At 47.1% G+C, this 21256-nt stretch overlaps 1 protein-coding gene across 2 annotated transcripts in view; it reads right to left on the minus strand.

Moving 5' to 3' along the window:
• LOC119386408 (ATP-binding cassette subfamily C member 4) overlaps window positions 1–21256 on the minus strand; it is a 1176877-nt gene that overhangs the window by 910578 nt on the left and 245043 nt on the right. For both annotated transcript variants that reach the window (XM_037653719.2, XM_049414333.1), the window contains one exon: window positions 16186–16349. In XM_037653719.2, the coding sequence (XP_037509647.1) occupies window positions 16186–16349 (164 nt within the window). The remainder of the gene's footprint in view (window positions 1–16185; window positions 16350–21256) is intronic.

Raw genomic sequence — 21256 nt, forward strand, 5'->3', positions numbered from 1 at the left:
GTGTGAGCCAACCGTCAATTTACTTCCATAAAGATGAAATCAAATGCCTTAGCAGTTATCTTCCACGTAGATCCCCACGCATCCCGGATGGATAGGTTCGCCTATTGCATGGGCATGCGCACATAAGTTTTCGCGCCTTGTTTCTTTTCCGCCGTTGTGCGTCTCTTCAGTTGTTAGTCGGCGTTTGTGGTGTCCTGACTTCCTTCTTGTGTCCGTGTTTGCACGCCCTGTCTTTGTAGAATAAGTGACAGTGTGTTGTAAAGAACATGTATATTATGGTATTGTCAGTTCATTAGTTCAGCACTGGAACTTGCCAGGGTAACATATGCATATTTATAGCCTTTGGGAGATGTATTAGTTCTGTAAGGCTACTTTAATCGCATTGATATAAGTCAGTTGAGCCGGTTGAACCACCTTGTTGAATCACCTTTTTTCTTCCCTCTCGTTATTTTGTTTCGAATTTGGTTGCCATAGTGTTTATGATCTGTACACAGTATTCTCACTGTTGACACAATTTCTGACAAGGTGAAAACGCTGGTATTGTGTCCAGGTCTTCTTTTGTCCTCATTACAAGTACGCTGTTAATGTACGTTGTTAATGTTTGCCGTGAATTAATACCAAGTCGCCCAATAATCAGTCCTAAACAGAGTAGCTGTGCAATATCAAGTTTATATTGTACAACGTGTTTAAATACAAAGTGGACATCACAACATTCACACCCCCTCACACTATAAGGCTAACTTGAGTGACATCGAAATCTACACGAATGGTGGTACACAGGACAAGAGTAACACGTGGTGTTGTTTCGCTTTTCTTTATCTTCGTGTATTTTTCGCCCTGTGTACTTTAAGAAAAAGTTCACATGGAACTATTAGTAGCCTCACAATTTTGCATTTGTTTCATGTTTTGGTAAATGGTCTGCAATAAGTATAGTGCAGTGTGAGTCCTTCGTAAGAAATTTATTTCTGTGGACACAGAAAGCTCAATATACTTCTTTTTATATCATTTTCAGGAAGACATTTCTGGCGAAGCAGCAAGAGTTGCCCGCCCACTGCTTGTGTGTGCGACACTGTATTGTGGGAACACTTCACTGTGCCTCACTTTACACTATATCTGACATTTCTTTTATCTTACAGCACTTGGGCAAATACTGGAATTCATCTAGAGTGTTATGCATGATACCGCGCGCAACCTTTCCAGTAGCATGTGCATTTTAAATTTCGCAGTGTTCAAAATGACATTTAGTGGAACCTGCTTTATTCAGCTATGTTTTTCCTAAAATGGACAGTTGGGCGAGTTGATGTGTATTCATAGTTAACGGAAGTTGCGGGAAAAAAACCCACAGTACAGAGAAATGAGCATGAAATGCACAGGACGATGCGCTACTAGCAAGTGAAGTTTAATGCAAACCACAGAAAGATATACACCACAGTATGAGAAAACTACAAAATTAAAGAATCGCGCAGTGGCAGAAAGAGTAAAAACAAGTTTAAAAAAGCCAAGCACGTGGTAAGCTTTAGTTGCTGGTACCGCGTCGTCCTGGCCCCTTCATTTCTGTGCGTTGTGGTATTGTTTTCCCGCTTTCTTTAACTATGAATTTAAGCCCCGACTGCTTTACCGCCTTTAAAAGTGCGTGGTCAAATTTATTCAACCTCATGGCATATCAAGTCCAAGGATCCAATGTGCCAAGCCGTCAGCCGCTATTCATAGGAAATTTTTATTTTGGGCACGTCATTGCCTAATTTCCAGTTGACCTTGCAGCCATAATGCTGGGCTTAATGTTCAATGTGGTAATTACTATCCATAAGCCATGAAGTGAGAAATTAAATATGAGGAACTTTAAGTTGCAGATGGCACTAGCTGGCATGGATATATTGTAAACACAGATGTACTAACTATGCATGATAGAAGTGTGGGATGCCGTGTCGATAGAAGGACGCATCCCAACATAAATCGTAACGACAGTTCATTAGTGCAGAAGCAGCAGCGAGGCGAGCATACCGACGCTGCGCTCAGTCGTGTAGCGAAGGAATGATCACTTCCGAGCTTGCCAGCTTGGTTTCATAGCCACCGTCGGTGATGTAAGCCTCCGGTGACGCTGCGGTGGCGCTGTCTTATCTGAGGCGTGGTGTAGCATGCAGCCCTGTCACGCTGGCTAGAGAGTGACAAGGCGGAGGCTTCGCCGGTTTGTGCGCACTGTGTCGCCACATCAACCCCTTCCCCACCCCGCGGATTGCAGAGCCCTCAGGGTCTGTAGAAATTTGGGAGACTTACCAGACGTCCGGAGCGTGTCGTGACCGGAGCGGGCTGCGACGTCGGCGGCTGTGGATAGATGCCTGTGGATGGAGTGGCACTGTCCGGTTCGTTCGAAGCAATGTATGCGGGCTTGAGCCGGTCAGTCGAGACGCGGACGTCGTTCCCGCTCAGGCGCAGGGTGAAGTTTTTGTTGTCACGATAGATGACCAGGTAGGGTCCGCTGTAGGGTGGCTGAAAAGGCCTGCGGATGGTGTCGTCGCGGAGGAAGGAGTGCGTGCACGATGCTAGGTCCTTGAACACGAAAGGTGCAGGCTTGCAGTGGTGGGCTGCAGGTGACGGGCGTAAGGCGGCGATGGTGCGTCGGAGCCGGGTGACGAAGTCGGTGGGATCTGACGTCGTAGTGCTGGATGGCAGTGCAGCGAGAAATTCACCTGGGAGACGGAGTGGTTCCCCGTAAACGAGCTGTGCTGGTGTAGCATGGATGTCCGGCTTGAAGGTGGTACGAAGACCGAGGATGACGGCTGGGATGGCGTCGACCCAGGTTGAGTCCGGGTGGCACATATGGCTGCTTTGAACTGTCAGTGGAAACGCACGATCATTCCGTTGGCCCATTGGTGGTAACTGGTGGTCCTCAAGTGTTCGAAACTGATGCTCAGCCCGAGGAGCCTGAAAAGGTGCGACTCGAACTGTCGCCCTTGGTCAGTGGTTACGAGGCGGGGGGCGCCGAAACGAGCAATCCAGCCGGTGAAGAAAGCCGAGGCGATGTCTTCCACGGTGATTCCCTCGAGGGGCCATAGAGTGTACCAATCGATGGCGGTGAGGCAGTAGCGATAGGGTCCAGTCGGGGGAAAGGGTCCTATGATGTCGAGGTGGACGTGCTCAAACCGACTGGAGGGCTGAGGGAATGTTTCGAGTGGTGACGTGACGTGCCTGGTGACTTTAGCGCGTTGGCATTGAATACAGGAGCGCGCCCAGGTGCGACAATCCTGCTGCATGGAGGGCCAGACATAGCGGTCAGCCACGAGGCGTGTAGAGGCGCGTATGCCGGGATGCTTGAGGTTGTGAAGCTGGTTGAAAAGACCACGGCGATGAGACAGGGGCACATAGGGCCTGCTTCGTCCTGTCGACATGTCGCAACAAATTGTGGTTGTCGACCCTCGAATGGGGACTTATTGCAGCTGTAGTGAGGACCTGCCCTTGAGAAGTTCCTTCAGTTCGGCGTCCATAGTCTCAGCCTCGGCGAGGACGTCCGCTGTTATCTGCACAGAGCTGATGGCTGCTACGCGTGAAAGCGCGTCAGCGACCACGTTGTCTTTCCGACTGACATGCTGGATATCGGTGGCGAACCGTGCAATGAACGAGAGTTGGTTCTGCTGTACAGGCGGGAGCTTGTCGCGACGTTGAGAGAAGGCTTAGGTTGTATCGTTGTGTCCAGTAAACCAAACATGCTGCGCTGGGCAATGGGGGAAAACAGAACCGGATTTATTGCACATGAGTACATATATAGGATTTAGAAGGGGCGTGTAATTATGCCATTAACAGATAAACTCTTCGAGTAGAACGTTGAACAGATACGAAACGCTTTCGTGGCACACGTGTAGCGCTCGGCGCCCAAAATACGATACATCCTCCTCTGTTTGAAAACAAAACAAGGAAAGGGAAAAGAACATCAATAAAACTTGCGAGGCACGCTAGTTCAAGGCACTTGCACGAAGTTCTGGTCGTAGGCCAGACGTTGAGGCACTCGACGTTGTCTTCGTTGTGGCACGTGACAACATGTCAGCCAGGAGGAGCTGCTTACCTGGAACAAATTTCAGTTGAACGTCATAACGCAGCAATCTCAAAAAGAATCTTTGCAACCTCGGAGGCATGTCACCAATCGCCTTCTGGGAGATTGCGATCAAAGGGTGGTGGTCTGTTTCAGCAATAAACTGGCGACCGTAGACGAAGTGATTAAACCTTTAACAGCCAAACACCACTGCCATAGCCTCTTTTTCTATTTGAGAATAACGCTGTTGTGTTTCGGTAAGCGCTTGTGACGCGTACGCCACGGGCTTCCATGTGTCGTTGTGACACTGCAACAAAGCGGCACCGATTCCGTCTCGGGATGCATCACACGACACTTTTGTTGCTTTAGCCGGATCGAATACCGCCAACACGGGCTGTGTGCTAAGGTAGTCGCAGAGTTCTTTCCACTCTTTCGCGTGGTTGTCGGTCCATTCGAAGACGGTATCTTGTCTGATCAAGCTTCTCAAAAGAGCAGTTCTTTGAGCTAGTGAAGGGAGAAACTTGCTGAAAGAATTGACGACAGCTAACATCCTTTGCACCGCGAGCTTGTCTTCTGGTGTCGGCATGTGCCGCATGCAATTAATCAGCGTCGGGCTTGGCCTGATGCCTGCTTTATCGATTACGTCTCCAAGAAACTCAATTTCCGAGACGCCGATACTGCACTTCTCAGGATTGAAGGTCAATCCGGCGAGTTGTGCAGCAAACAACACAGATTTGAGACGTTCATTGTGTTCTTCTACCGACGAGCCCCATACCAGAATATCGTCCACGTATATTTTTTACGCCGGGAAGGTTTTCGAAAATTTCATTCAGCGTTTTTTGGAACACTTCTGAGGCGGATGATATGCCGAAGGGTAATCGTAAAAAGCGGTAACGACCAAATGGGGTAGAGAACGTGCAAATCCGCGATGTAGAGTCATCGAAGGGGATTTGGTGAAATCCAGAGTTTTGTCTAAGCGGGAGAACACAGTTGCACCAGCTAGCTCGGCTTCTATATTCTCTCGTCGCGCCATCATCTAGTGCTCCCTCTTTATGCACTCATTTATTTTCCTAGGGTCTATACAGAGACGAATCTTTCCGTTCTTTTTCCGAACGATCACAAGAGGACTCACCCAGTCGGTAGGCTCGTTGACCTTCGTGATGATTCCGGCGTGCTCCATCCCGTCGAGTTCGTCCCGTAGCGTTTCCCTCAGGGCCAACGGTACACGGCGCACTGGTTGAATGACTGGCACAGTGTTGTCTTGAAGCACCATGTGATATACTTTTTTCACGCAGCCAGTTCCAGTGAAAAGATGACGAAAGTCTTTCACAATTTCTTCACAGCCGTCCTTTGATACGCTGTGAACGCGTGAGAGCAATACAAGGCGTTCGGTTGCTTGTAGGACCAGGAATGATTGGCGACCTTTGCGTACTACAAAAAAATCGCGGGGAATAGCTCGGTCACCGAGCGTCACTTCCGTACAGACGACTCCAAGATGCTTGATCGTGTCGCCACCGTACGAATGTAGCACCACGCTACTCTGCTTCATTTCAGGGCTTGGGTGCATCTTATTGTATATACCAAGGGGCAGCAAGTTGGCCTGAGACCCTGTATCTACTTTACGTTCGACCGAAACGTTGTTTACGGTCATTCGAACCGTACAATCCCGTCGGCTTATTACTCCTCTTGCCGATACCTCTAAAACGCTGAAGTCATCTTCGTGATCTTGAATTTCGCTAACCAGCGCAGAGGATCTGCAGCAAATTGCAAAATGGTTCCTCTTTTGGCATTTTCTGCATGTTCGTCCGAACGCAGAATAGTTTCCAGGCTGATGTGTGCGGCCGCATTTGGAGCACTTGTACATCTTCACTTGCGCCGTTTTGGGGTTCGGGCCTGCGTTACGAACGGCGTCCACTTGCTTTTGACCTTGTTCCCAGGTTTCTTGGCGAAGCGCTGCTGTTTCGGCTGCCTTGCAGACGTGCTCAGCCTTCTGCAGTGTCAATTTGCAGTCCCTGGGCAGTTTTTCTCTGACCCTGTCGTCGTTGGTTCCGTACACAATCTGGTCTCGGACCATAGAATCCAGAAGCTTGCCGAAATTGCATGCTCGTGCCTGTTTCTTCAGATCCCGCAAAAAGTGTTCGAATGGCTCACCTTGGCTTTGCACTCTCTTCCAAAATACGTAGCGTTCATGTACTTCGTTGGTCTGCAACGTGAAATATTCGTCGAATTTCTTGATGACCGTCGCGTAGTCGGCGTTGTCTTCGCCTTCTGTGGAGTTCAGTGTGTTAAATATCTCGATGGCGTCTTCCCCTGCGACACTGAGAAGGAGCGCTGTCTTCGACAACAGTGATCGCTTCTTGTCATTTGGTTCCGATGCCGCCAGAAAAAGCTCGAATCTCTGCTTAAATGCCTGCCAATTCTTGCTTGCTTCTCCCGTCGTGTTTAACGGACCAGGTAGCCTCAACGAATCCATTGCGTATTCCTCGCAGCACTGGCCGTCGAAGATCAACCACTTCTGACACCACGTATCGTTGTGTCCAGTAAACCAAACATGCTGGGCTGGGCAATGGGGGAAAACCGAACCGGCTTTATTGCACGCGAGTACATATATAGAATTTAGAAGGGGCGTGTCATTATGCCATTAACAGATAAGCTCTTCGAGTAGAACGTTGAACAGATACGAAACGCTTTCGTGGCACACGTGTAGCGCTCGGCGCCCAAAATACGATACAGAACCGGCTTGTGGTCGGTATAGATGGTGCAGTTCTGTGCTTCGAGAATATGTCGAAAGTGTTGAATTGAATTGTGTTTATTCACAAAAAGGTTGCGAGGATGACCAGGCAAAAAAGCTGTAGTAGGCTTGCAATGATTCGCATATCGCCAGAAGTTCTCTGTAGTAGGCTGGCAAACTTGTCGGGGCGGTGGTCGTGGTTTCGTCAGTGGAACTGGTGGCTGAAGGGGTCGTTTTCCGAGCTGAGAGTTTCTTGGAGAAGAACGCCAAGGGACGCCAGGTGTTGTCCACGCGTTGCATGAGGGCGGCGGCGATGGCGAAGCTAGATGCGTCTGTGTAGAGCCCCAAGGGAGCGTCTGGCACGGGATGAGTGAGAAGCGTGGCGATGCAGTTGGCGGCTTTGCTTTCTTCGAAAGTTTCGCTAACGTCGGTGTCCACGTGAGGGGTTGGTTTCCTCGTAGGCCAGCCAAAGCATCATGGAGGGGAGCCTGGTAGTCGGCTGCGTGTGGCAGGAAACGCGTGTAAATGTTCAGCATGCCGAGGAGACGGCGAAGATCTTTAGCGGTGGTGGGTTGAGGGTAATCTTGCCGGTCCGATATGCATTGGGCAAAGGGCCGAGTTCTCTAAGATGAAACTTCGTGGCCGAGGAAGCAGAGATGGAAGCGCCTAGCGTACTTTTACAGCGAAAGCTGTTATGCGATCATTTCACCGGCTGTTTTTGGCGCCGTAGTTGTCCGCCGCCGCCGCCGCCGCCGGTGCCCGTAACCAGTATCGCTCGAAATGAGGAAAAAAAAAACGAAATAAGAAAAAAATTCCAGGATGGAACGAGGTTCGAACCTGGGCCCTCTGCGTGGGAGCCCAGTATTCAACCTCTGAGCCATGCCGGTGCTTGAAACTGCTTTGCAAAAAGGTCCTATACACAGTTCTTGTCGGGAAGGCACCACATTAGCATATGCAATATAGCGTGGTAGAAGAGTAAAATAAGCACCAAGCGTCGCACAACACGAATACTGCAACCAGGCGTCACACAATGCGAATTTCGCAACGAGTAGGTTGTTGAATGCTTCCAACCCATTACAAAGGGCTCTGCCATAATTCTTCATCGTCATCAGGCACAGCATCAACAAAGTGCGCATAATGCCTTACATGCGTTTAGCAGGTACCAATGCTCTCCGTAGAATGACGAAAAATGGCATAGTGCCTGCTTCCCTACTTCTCAAAAATTACAATGATTTATAGCGTAGTGGGTTTCTCGCAAGTGCACTTGTATTGGTTGCCAAGGAAGCCCATAAGCGCATGCTCCATTTCCTCGGGGTCTCAGTAAAGTTCTTCGCCCCCCCCCCTTTCTGTCACGTCAACGTATGTTATACAGCATGGCGGGAGAGGGAAATGGCGACCGGGCGTCACCCAATGCAAAAAACATAATAGGTGGGCCGTTTAAAGCTTCCAACCCATTACAAAGGGCTGAGCCATAATTCTTCATCGTCATCAGTGGGCGCGTCAACAAAGTGCAAATAATGCCTTACAGACGTGTGCCTCGCTTCTCCGCAGAATGACGAATAATGGATTAGTAGGTGCTTCCCAACTTCACGAATATTGTGATTTATGGCGTAGTGGGTACCTTCCTAGTGTACTTATTAGTAGCCCCAAGAGATCTTACAATGGGCTTAAAACGCCGCTCTTCCAGCTTTCGCTGTGACTGTGCTGCGGTTTCAGCGCAGGCCAGGCGTTTTTTCAACAAACCCAAGGTGTGCTTCACGACCCCTTTAAGAGCACGGCAATCACCGCATGGGCGCCAATTACCAGTCTTTCTAGGGACCATGTGGTCACCACTATGTGGAACAGGCAGACAGATGTCAATGCTGTGGAACCGGAAAATATCTATTTCGTCTGGAACCATTTACACAGACGCGAACACGAACGCGCGAACGTCTCGTGCTGGTAGCTTCGTTGTCGTCGTTTTAGGGGCGAAGCTCCTTATGCCGTGGATCTGTCTATCCTGCGTTTATAGCGTTGTAGTAGCCACCTCTATCTCGTGAGAACCGCGCGTTCTGGTATGCAGTAGAAGAAGAAGACGACGTTGATGAGTGACACTCTCGTGCGTGTTCGCCTGTGTGGCATTCTTTCTTCTTTACTGCGCGCATTCTGGTAAGCAGTAGAAGAAGAAGACGACGTTGACGAGTGACACTCTCGTTTTGCGTGTTCGCCTGTGTGGCGTTCTTTCTTCTTTACTACGACTCGTGTTTGCAGCGACACCCGAATCAACATTTCAGAAGTAACGCGCCATGAGGCTCGCTCTTGGCATGCTTTCTCTTTAGCTCGGAGTCACCAGATGGAAGGCAAGGCTGCAGAACGGAAGGCACGGAACGCGGCGGCAGCGCGCGCTCGCAGACAGGATCCTGAGGTTAGAGCCCGCGAGGTCGAAGCTGCACGTCGACGCCGCGAAGCAGATTCCGCCGTTCGAGCCCACGAAACCGAAGCTGCTCGGCAAGCTGCAAGGCTGCGGCGAGAAGACCCCGCAGTTCGAGCCCGCGAGGCCGAAGCTGCTCGACAAGCTGCACGGCTGCGGCGCGAATCGGATCTTCAAAATGTGAAGGACCGTGAAGCGGCGAGAAAGCGCGCGTACCGGCAGGCAGAGCCCGAGGCTGTGCGAGCACGTGAAGTGGCTGCAAAACGCATCAGGCGGGCTCTGACCGAATGCGCCCACGCGCGCTTCCAGCGGGACTTCCTTGATGACAGTTTCGGCCATAGTTGCGGTGTGTGCAACAGCTTGTGGTTCTCAAACAAGAAGGACCACGCTCGCGCCAATCCAATCGCCGTGCTGCAGCGCGAGTTCGCTTCGCCCCACTCATCATCATTCACCAAGTGGATATGCTGTGATTTTTTTCCTGGTCGGATTGATGTTGCTCGCGCTATTGCGTTACATGCTATTTTCTTCGCATTCGAACTTTCTGTCTTTCTCTAGTGAGGCAGCGAGCTCCTATTCAAGTGCCCTTCCTCCGTTCACAGCGGGAAGTGTTCCCAGAAACAGCCATCCCAGCATATGGCCCCGAGAGATGTAATACCGCTGGTGCCGTGCTAGCATGGTAGAGCCATTCCCAGTGTTCTTTTGTTCGCATTCGAGCTTTCTCTCTGTCTTTCTGTAGTGAGGCAGCGACCTCTTATTCAAGTGCCTTTTCTGCGCTGTCTGGGAAATGTTCCCAGAAACAGCGATCGCAGCGTGTGGTACCGAGGGATGTAATACCGCTGGTGCCGTGCTAGCACCCTGGAACCATTCCCAAGTGTTCTTTTGTTCGCATTCGAACTTTCTCTCTGTCTTTCTGTAGTGAGGCAGCGAGCTCTTATTCAAGTGCCTTTTCTGTGCTGTCAGCGGGAAATGTTCCCACAAACAACCATCCCAGCGTGTGTCACCGTGGGATGTAATATCGCTGGTGGCATGCTAGCACGGTGGAGCCATTCCTAGTGTTCTTTTGTTCGCATTCGAGCCTTCTCTCTGTCTTTCTGTAGTGAGGCAGCCAGCTCTTATTCAAGTGCCTTTTCTGCGCTGTCAGCGGGAAATGTTCCCAGAAACAGCCATCCCAGCGTGTGGCACCGAGGGATGTAATACCGCTGGTGCCGTGCTAGCACCATTGAGCCATTCCCAAGCGTTCTTTTGTTCGCATTCGAACTTTCTCTCTGTCTTTCTGTAGCAAGGCACCCAGCTCTTATTCAAGTTCCTTTTCTGCGCTGTCAGCGGGAAATGTTCCCAGAAACAGCCATCCCAGCATATGGCCCCGAGAGATGTAATACCGCTGGTGCCGTGCTAGCATGGCGGAGCCATTCCCAGTGTTCTTTTGTTCGCATTCGAGCTTTCTCTCTGTCTTTCTGTAGTGAGGCAGCGACCTCTTATTCAAGTGCCTTTTCTGCGCTGTCTGCGGGAAATGTTCCCAGAAACAGCGATCGCAGCGTGTGGTACCGAGGGATGTAATACCGCTGGTGCCGTGCTAGCACCGTGGAACCATTCCCAAGTGTTCTTTTTTTCGCATTCGAACTTTCTCTCTGTCTTTCTGTAGTGAGGCAGCGAGCTCTTATTCAAGTGCCTTTTCTGTGCTGTCAGCGGGAAATGTTCCCACAAACAACCATCCCAGCGTGTGTCACCGTGGGATGTAATATCGCTGGTGCCATGCTAGCACGGTGGAGCCATTCCCAGTGTTCTTTTGTTCGCATTCGAGCCTTCTCTCTGTCTTTCTGTAGTGAGGCAGCCAGCTCTTATTCAAATGCCTTTTCTGCGCTGTAAGCGGGAAATGTTCCCAGAAAGAGCCATCCCAGCGTGTGGCACCGAGGGATGTAATACCGCTGGTGCCGTGCTAGCACCGTTGAGCCATTCCCAAGCGTTCTTTTGTTCGCATTCGAACTTTCTCTCTGTCTTTCTGTAGCAAGGCACCCAGCTCTTATTCAAGTTCCTTTTCTGCGCTGTCAGCGGGAAATGTTCCCAGAAACAGCCATCCCAGCGTGTGGCACCGAGGGATGTAATACCGCTGGTGCCGTGCTAGCACCGTTGAGCCATTCCCAAGCGTTCTTTTGTTCGCATTCGAACTTTCTCTCTGTCTTTCTGTAGCAAGGCACCCAGCTCTTATTCAAGTGCCTTTTCTGCGCTGTCAGCGGGAAATGTTCCCAGAAACAGCCATCCCAGCGTGTGGCACCGAGGGATGTAATACCGCTGGTGCCGTGCTAGCACCGTTGAGCCATTCCCAAGCGTTCTTTTGTTCGCATTCAAACTTTCTCTCTGTCTTTCTGTAGCAAGGCAGCGAGCTCTTATTCAAGTGCCTTTTCTGAGCTGTCAGCGGGTAACGTTCCCACAAACAACCATCCCAGCGTGTGTCACCGTGGGTTGTAATATCGCTGGTGCCGTGCTAGCACCACGGAGGCACTTCTTAGTGCTCTTTTGTTCGCATTCTAACTTTCCCTCTCTCCTTCTGTAGTGAGGCAGGGAGCTCTTATTCAAAGTGCCTTTTATGCGCTATGAGCGGGAAATGTTCCCAGAAACAGCCATCCCAGCCTGTGGCACCGATGGATGCAAAGCCGCTGGTGCCGTGGTGCCGCTGCCATTTCCAAGAGTTGTTTTGTTCGCATTCGAACTTTTCTTCGTGTCTTTCTGTAGTCAGGCAGCGAGCTCTTCTTCAAGAGTCTTTCCTTCACCGTCAGTGGGCAAACGTTCCCAGAAACACCCTTCCCAGCTTGTGACACTGAGGGATGTAACACCGCTATTTCCGTGCTACCACCACGGAGCTATTTCCAAATGTTTTTTGTTCGCAGTCGAACGTTTCTCTCTCGCTTTGTGATGTGAGGTAGCGACCTCTTATTCAAAAGCCATTCCTCCGCTGTCAGCAGGCAATTGTTCCCACAAACAGCAATACATGCGTGTGACACAGGGGGGGGGGGGGAGTGTCACACCGCTTCTTCCGTGCGACTACCACGGATTCATTCCGAAGTGTTTTTGTTCGCATTTTTTTGTTCGTATTTACGTGCGTAGCACTTTAGGGGCGTGATCATGCTCAAAATGATGCGGTCGATACAGGCACTTATAGGCCAGCAATGCTCGAAACCACGTTAACATGAACGAACGATGCCTAAAATATTGTAAGTGACGGGAATCACCACGAAGTAATCGCCATAATTAACTTATCAGCACTCGTCTTGTGGTTCCTGTGTTTTTCGTCCCGTCCTTCGTGCTGGTATATTTTGCAAATGTCGCACCAACTTGCCCAGACAAGGTCTCTGCTAATATTGCCAAAAACGCCTCGGAAATATGCGCCTGACTCTTGTGCCGCGCAGCGGATGGCACCACCATCTCGTCAAAAGCACTAATGCTCCTCGTACTCACACTTCTCCCGCTTCTCTGGAGCATTCGTCGCTAAATCATTGCAGGGAAAACAACCTGAAGAAACTCGCTGCAGACTACACGTATCTCAACTGCCGTAACAAGAAGTAAGTCGATAAAACGCAGCAAAAAGTGGTGCGCATGTCGCATACCGAATTAGCGAACCTCACTTACAAGATTCTGCTCGCGCCAGGGAAACCCTGGAAGCTCACCTCAAACAACATCATCATGAAGGGTTTTGTGAACGTATCTGTGAAAACTCTACAAACAGGAATCACTGCATGACCATGCTACGCACTTCCTCAGGTTTCACGGTAGTGGAGCTGCATTTGGTTTTTCTTTCTGTAGTGAGGCGGCGAGCTCTTCATCACGTGCCTTTCCTCCGCTGTCAGCGGGCAAATATGCCCCAGAAACAGCCATCCCAGCTGGTGACACGACGGAATGTAACACCGCTGGCTTCCTGCTACCACCACGGGGCCATTCGTAACTGCTCTTTTGTTTGCATACGCACTCTCACTCTTTCTGTTTCTCTAGTGAGGGAGCGCGCTCTTATTCAAATGCCTTTTCTCCGCTATCAGCGGGCAAGTTTTCTCCTGCAATAGCTATCCGAGCGTGTGACGCCGAGGTATGTAACACCGATGGTTCCGTGCTAGCACCACAGAGCCATTCCCAAGTGCTCTTTTGTTGGAATTCTAACTCTTCTGTTGGGCTTTTATGTAGTAGCGCAGCGAGCTCTCGATCGCGTGCCTTATGTCCGCCGTCAGCGGGTGAGTCTTCCCAGAAACAGCCATCCCAGCGTGTGACACCGAGGGATGTGACGCCGCTGCTGCTGTGCTACAACCACGACACCATTCCCAAGAGCACTTATGTTGGCATTCCAACGCTTCTCTCTGTAGTGGTGCAGCGAGCTCTTATTCAAGTCTTTTCTCCGCTGTCTTGTTTGTTACTAAATATTAGCCTGCCCTTCCATCTCAAGCTCTAAACGCGCGCATTTCTTGTGTGTACACAACCGGACCGCCAACAAGTAGCTGTGCCAACAGGCGCCAACAAGTGCGCCGGCCAATATTGCGAGAAAATATCCCTATGCATTCCAAAATTTTGCCATCCAATAAATGTACGTGCACTTAGTACATACATGTGTCTGTTTTTTTCGGCTTTCCCTTTTCATCTTTCTTTTCCTTTCTCCCTCCCCTTAGTGCAGGGTAGGAAACCGGATGCTATAATACTGCTTGGCCTCCCTGCGTTTCTCTCATTTTATTATCTCTCTCTCCTTTCATACATTATTTAGCAAGATGGAGGAGGCTTCCTTTACAGGAAGAATGATCGGAAATGTTTCCTCTTAAATCTGGCAGTGTGATGTAACGAAGCGCACAACAATACTTCTTCGCCCTCGTGTCATACTAAGGTTAAGACCAATTTAAGCCGTAATCAGTAAGAGTTTATTACCGTCGTTTCTATAATATATTTCGAAAATCTGGGACTTTTGGTACTTTACTACTACTTGCTTTACTTTACTTTAATAATACTGTCAACCCTCTGTCGAGGGTCGTTACAGGGAGGGTAGAAATAAATGCAAAAACCAGACAAACAGGTATGCCAAGTGGCAGCGCAATCATTTAAATACATGGCTAACAATTTTTCAAATTGGCAAACGTCACTTGCATTTACTACACAGCTTGGTAACCCATTCCAAAGTTCAATCACAGCTGGGAAAAAACAATGACGAAACACATTACTGCGAGCGAAATATGGTAATAAAACATAATTGTGATTAACACGACTGCTTCGTTTCCCTGGCAGCTTCAAGTACTCATCTTTGTTAATTTTCAGCAGTCCATGAAGTATCCCAAAAAAAAACTTTCAGCCGGTTCTTTTGCCTTCGTGGTTCTAGTGGTTCCAGTTCACATGACTCTAACATCTGCGTGAAGGAATCCAACCGGTGGTACTTTGTGCATATGAAGCGCACGGCACGGCGTTGAACCTTTTCTAATTTTTTTCTCAGGCTGTCCTGATGAGGGCTCCACACGACCGAGGCATATTCTAGTACTGGTCTAATGAAAGTTTTGTAAGCCATCAGTTTTATATCTCGCGTAGCTTGATGCAATTTTTGCCTTAAGAAGCCGAGTCCTTGATTCGCTTTCGAGCACACATTCTCGATGTGTGTATGCCATGCCAGATTTTGCGTAAGAGTGACACCTAAATATTTAAATTGGTTAGCATGTACTAATAAATTACCATCGATACTATAGTGAAAAGGCATAACGTTTGTTTTTTAGGCTTATGTGTGTATGTTGACTTAGTGTTGTTTATTTTCATACCCCATAAATTACACCATTGGCTGAAATTTTCCAAACAACCACTAATTCTGACTGGATCGTGCGCGCTCGTTACGGTAGAATAGATTAGGCAATCGTCTGCAAAAAGTTTCACTCTTACCGGCTGTTCGACTACTCTAAAGATATCATTGATATATATATATATATATATATATATATATATATATATATATATATATATATATATGTATATATAACAAGGGGCCCAATACCGAACGCTGGGGGACACTTGAAAACACTTGGAGTGGACTCGACGAACCGCCATTTAAATGTACCGTCTGTGTTCGATCATTTAAGTATTCTTTTATCCAAGTCACTAATTTGTTATCGATACCAATTTCTTGAAGTTTAAAGATTACCTTACCATGAGGCACTTTATCAAAAGCCTTTGAAAAATCTATACAAATGACATCAGTCTGTTGTTTCTCATCTAAGGCTGCAGCAAAATCGTGAACGACTTCAATTAATTGTGTAACAGTGGATAGTCCAACACGGAAGCCATGCTGGAATGAGCAAAGTAAGGTATTCTGTTCTAGAAATTCTAAAATGTGTTTTGCGATGATGTGTTCTAAGAGTTTGCAACTACTACACGTGAGTGAAATGGGGCGGTAATTGTTTAGAAGTTTGCGATCACCACCTTTGTATACCGGTATAACAACTGCCCTGCGCCAGTCCATGGGTAAGGAATGCGCATGCAATGATTTGTCAAATATTATCGTTAGGTAATACGACATCCATTCAGCATAGCGTTTCAGGAATTCAGGACAGATCTGGTCAGGCCCACCAGATTTTTTCCCATCTAGGTTCAGCAGCAGTTCAAAGACTCCCTATCGTTTAATTACAAGTTCTTTCATTGGAAAATGTATGAGATACCCTAAGTGCTCACCCACATTAGTGCCCCGCACCTCCACCACGTATGACGTCTTGGTTGACGCGACGTTTATTGACTTAAGGCCTCGGAAGAGAATGGGCCGAGCGCGCACACACCCGATGATGAGGACAATGACACGCGGTGACGATGAGAACAGAAAGACAAACAGATGATGATGATTATGATAATGCACAGATGAGAAAGAAGCACATAACTAGTGCCCACAGTATTGTTAGTAAACACAGACTGGAAAAAAATTGAAATGTTATCGACAGCTTCTATTCAAAATATCAAATGTGTATTGGATTTTCTCTTGCTACGAATAACGGGCAATAATGTAATGCATAGTTGAATGTGTCGTACCTGAGCCGTGAGAATGCCCTTCCTAGACATCCTTGGAAGGGTATGTACAGGAGGATGAATGAGATTCCCGCTATGCAGCTGATGCCGAGATGCTGCCACAACACCCATGTTATGATGGCTGTCTGCAGTGGACCCGCAACCAAGTACGGCACGAAAAGCACAGACTGCGTAAACGACACGAAGGCAATAAGTAAACATCGATCCAAGTCGCTTTCGTTAGAATGCCGTAAGCATAGCATCTCAATAGCAGCTTAAGAAAGCGCATAAACGATTGTAAAGAACAGTGTGTGTATTGGCTTCATAGGTGTAGACAAAAGCTTTTATCGGGAGGGATCGAACCACCATTTACGTATGTACAGTCAGCGTCAAAAGTTGAGAGACCGCTAAATCTGAGGCAACTTTTAATTTCCCAGCGACTTGTGTACTGTATTCGGTCTTCACGAGCAATACATGCTTTAACGTGTTTTAGAATAGGCTAGGAATCTAAAATTAAGGCTACCTGCCGACGCAGCGGATATGTTCAGCGTTTAACTGTGTCGTGGTGCTTAAAATTTCACGTGGACTGTACATGCGTGCGTTACTGCGTGTCTGTGTATATGTACAAATGCAAATTTGTACAAATACACGTACAAATGCAAATGCATGTGTACAAATGAAAAACTGTGCGGCTTTCGTGGGGGTGGGCGGAAGGGGTTGAAACCACAACAGCCCCCCCCTTCTCCTGGCTACCCCAATGACTGCCTTGATACCCAGCGCAATGAAGACGAACGACCTAAAAACTCACAGTGTCCCTTTTGCATCTGCCTCACATGAAGCGATGGCGAAAGCCGTCTTTTTTTGCAGCCGATGTATTGATCCCTCAAGAAGAAGAAGAAGAAGAATTTTATTATTTCAATCATGAGAATGTTACATTGCGACATAATATACAGAAGGAGGCCCCAAAGCCACAGGATACAAGCGGTCCTTGTATCCACAGGATACAATTAAAAAGAAAACAAATCAAGTAAAAGTAACCTGCTAACAGAAAAGAATAAATGTTTGAAGTAGTAACACTTAGCAACAAGTGAACCCAAAATATGATTTTGAAGTATACTGAACTACATATTGTGAGAATTTAAATGAACAAAATAAATCAGGTTCATAGCCTGTCGAAAATTCTCATATGACACGTATGACACATATCCAATAATCTCGTATAATCAAACGAGAACACACATGATTCATATGTGTTCATACGAGATTATTGGATACGAGGCATACGTGTCATATGAGAATTTTCGATAGGGATACAAATGAAAGTGCAGCAAACAAGTCCAAATACAACCATGTAACGTAGAAAAATTGTTGAACTCATATGTGAAACTCTGTTATACTGACTAATCTCATGTTCTAATCAAAAGTCGAGAAACAAAAAAAGGTAAAGTGGTTTTTCACAAGGAGGCGAAAATGCAAAACGTTTAGACGTATATAAACGAGTGAACTGACATATAATATAGAATTGAACATACACGATTGACAACGGAATAGAACAGGTAGAACAGCACAAATTACAACAGATTGATTACATGCAAACTAAATACAAAAGTGACTGCTTTTTGAAATTTCCTATACTGCGAGACAGCTTTACGTCAGTTGGAATCGTATTCCTAAGGGATATGCCTGTGAACAGAGAAGTGAATCGACCATAATTAGTTATAATTATTCTGATGTCTAAAACTGCAGACTTCAGTTCTCTGGCAGTTCAAAGGTAGACTTCCGTCTCTTGGCTGTGGATTTAAAAACTCCAAGGATATATCCCCGTACCTCGGCAAGGTTATTACCAAGATGAATACATTAGAGTATTAAAAAGTCGCCCACGTATCTGAATGAACCAACGATGCGTTCATTAGTAAGTGGCCACGAAAGTGAAAAATCTGTTTCGCCAGAAAGATTTCAATAAAAACTGGTGCTACGCTAGACCCTACACAAATACCCCGTTCGTCTAGATAGAACCTGTCCTCGAAGCGGACAATAGTTGAGGTGAGGCACCCTTGAAGCAGCTCCAGGAATCCCCCCCAACTGAAATTTCACTTGAATCCTGAAAATTCACCACTCCCGAGCACATGCTGCAGATGAATATTGGCAGGAACAAGTCCCCGTTGAGCACACTCGAAGAAGTGTGCTCAACGGGGAGTTGAGAAGTGCGCTCAACGGGCAGTTACTCCTTAACAGTTTCTTGTTCCCGATACTCTTCAAGGGAGCAACGGAAGCTCCTTCCCGGTACACCTAGAGGAAGCAACGTTTGCCTTTTTGCGCAGAAAATGCAATTCTTGGTTGACTTATCCATAACTTTGAGGTTTATACAGATATGTGATTTGATGTACAATCTATATACAGAGATCACATTTAGAAACATATTTCAGAAAAAAACGTGCAGGATACGAACTCGCGACCATTGAATCAGCATGCGCGTACGCTAACCACTACACCACGCCACGCTACCGCGCCGTCCGAAAAGATACGGGGTTATATAGGCAACAATGGGTTGTCGCGCGTTCTGACACGTTAGTGTAACGGACATAAGCGTCCGCAGGATATATGCAGGGGGAAGGCGCCCCCCTCTCCCCATAGTCATCTAAAAGGGGGTGCCAACTATGCCCATTGTTTAATGCGCAGGCATTAAACAATGCAATAAACAAAGTTTTTTGATGATAAGCGCCACCGAGGAATCTCGAAGTTGCATTCCAAAAGCTGTGTGCTTCCCACCTTTTAGCCCAGAAAGTAGGCGACGAATAGCAGGCTGGTGTGAAAAGCATATCATCACTTCATTCAACTCTTGCGCCCGTTCCGGGCCTTGTTTTTATTGCGATAGCAATTATATGGACAGTCTCGGCTGATTTTTGCCGTCGCCGTCGCCGTCGCCGCCGTCATGCTGCGTATATGTATAAGTATGTATATATACATCAATATCCCAACGAAAAATAAATCAGAAAAATGCTTCCGAAGCGCGGAATCGAACCAGCGACCTCTGAAGTCGCAGCGCGGTGCGCTAAGCACTACTCCACAAAGCGTACATCCCTGAGGTAGCTAACGGCGAGCGTTAGCTCGCCGTTAGCTACCTCAGGGATGTACGCCCTCTTCTCATCCCTCTTCTCATGACTCTACAGCGTTCATTATCGACGATCAAACTTGCACTGATCCTGTCGTCATTTCTGAAGGCTTCAATAGATATTTTCACTCTGTCTTCAGCCAAGATGATGGTTCTCGTCCTCCATTTATGCATAGTTCGGAACACGCGTTGCCGGATCTCGAGGTAACTCACTCTGGGGTTCTTAACCTGTTGCTGAAAATTGACACGACTAAAAGTGCGGGACCTGATGCCATACCCAACATGTTTTTGAAGAGATACTCAGAATGGAATGCCCATTATCTTACAGTGATCTTCAATAAATCTCTAAACACTTCAACTGTTCCCAAAGCATGGAAAATCGCCAGCGTCGTTCCAGTATTTAAATCTGGTGATAAGCAGCTTATAGCAAATTATAGACCAATATCTCTTATTTCGACTTGCTGTAAGCTTCTTGAACACATTATTGACAAGCATATTGTACAGTATTTAACTTTCCACAATCTTCTCTCACAAAGCCAGCACGGCTTTCGCTCTGGTTTCTCCACCGTCACGCAACTCATGGAGTTTACACACGACATAGCTTCTGCACTCAATAATCGCGATCAACTAGACGCTATTTTCATTGATTATTCGAAAGCTTTTGACATGGTCTGCCACGAGAAGCTTCTATGTAAACTGCGAGCAATATTAAAAGGGTCTAAATTAATAGACTGGATCACTGACTATCTACACTTAAGATCTCAGTTCGTTACTTTTAATCCCACGCATTCGTCATCGGTAACAGTCACATCTGGAGTAACTCAGGGTTCAGTGCTCGGACCTCTGTTATTTGTCATTTTCATTAATGATGTAGTAAGTGTTATTAATAACACCAACGTTAAGTTGCGTCTATATGCAGATGACTGTGTCCTCTGCCGCACTGTTACTGATGCTAGTGATCAACAAGAATTAAACAAGGTATTTTCAATGTTCTGCGAATGGAGTAATAGGTGGCAAATGAAAATGAATTTTACCAAAACAGTCGCCATGACTTTCGGTAACAAAAAGAAGCCGCTGAATTACTGTTACAATGCCAATGGTAGTTACTTGTCGCAAGTTAGTGAGTACAAATAGCTGGGTGTCATTTTTTCACATAACCTCAAATGGCACGCCCATATCAATCATATCTCTGCAAAAGCGCTTCGAAAACTCGGTTACTTAAAGCGAACTTTAAAAAATGCAACGTTGGAATGTAAGCTGACTGCCTACAAATCACTAGTTCGTCCGATACTAGATTACGCTTCAACTGTATGGTCTCCTCACCTCACGTGTGACATAACGCAGCTAGAATCAATCCAGAAAAAAGCTATCAGATTCATCTTCGGTCGCTATGATCGCAGCTTCTCACCTTCATCACATGCTCACATCTTATCGTTGCAGACTTTGGAGCATAGGCGCAAATGCGAATCCGTACTTTTACTGCACAAGATCGTCCACACGCCATCCGGTATTCACGCACCCTTCTCTTTTGTACCCGCTAATACACGTGCCACTAGGCAAACCCACAGACTAAACATTATTCCTTTCAGGACACACATTGAATGTTTTAAATTTTCGTTTTTTCCATTCACTGTTGAAATCTGGAACAACTTGGATGGTTCGCTTCGCGCATTGACTCATGATGAGTTCGTTGAGAAACTACGAATACACATCTAGTTTTAATCTGTTTGCATTGTCTTAGCGGTTGTCTTTTTCTGTATTCCCATCAACGTTTGTACTCGCACCTGATGAAAGATTTTGTTGTACAGCTATGTAAGCATATCGTATCTTAATCTGTTTGTATAATCTTAGCGTTTAATTTGCTCTTTGTACTAATATATGTACCCACTCCTGCTATGTCTCGAAATTGAGACAGCAGTATTATTAAATAAAATAATAAATAAATAAATAAATATACACACCCTTTACCGTTTGCAGTCCTCC

This window comes from Rhipicephalus sanguineus, chromosome 3 (assembly GCF_013339695.2).
Source record: "Rhipicephalus sanguineus isolate Rsan-2018 chromosome 3, BIME_Rsan_1.4, whole genome shotgun sequence".
Lineage (NCBI taxonomy): Eukaryota > Metazoa > Arthropoda > Arachnida > Ixodida > Ixodidae > Rhipicephalus > Rhipicephalus sanguineus.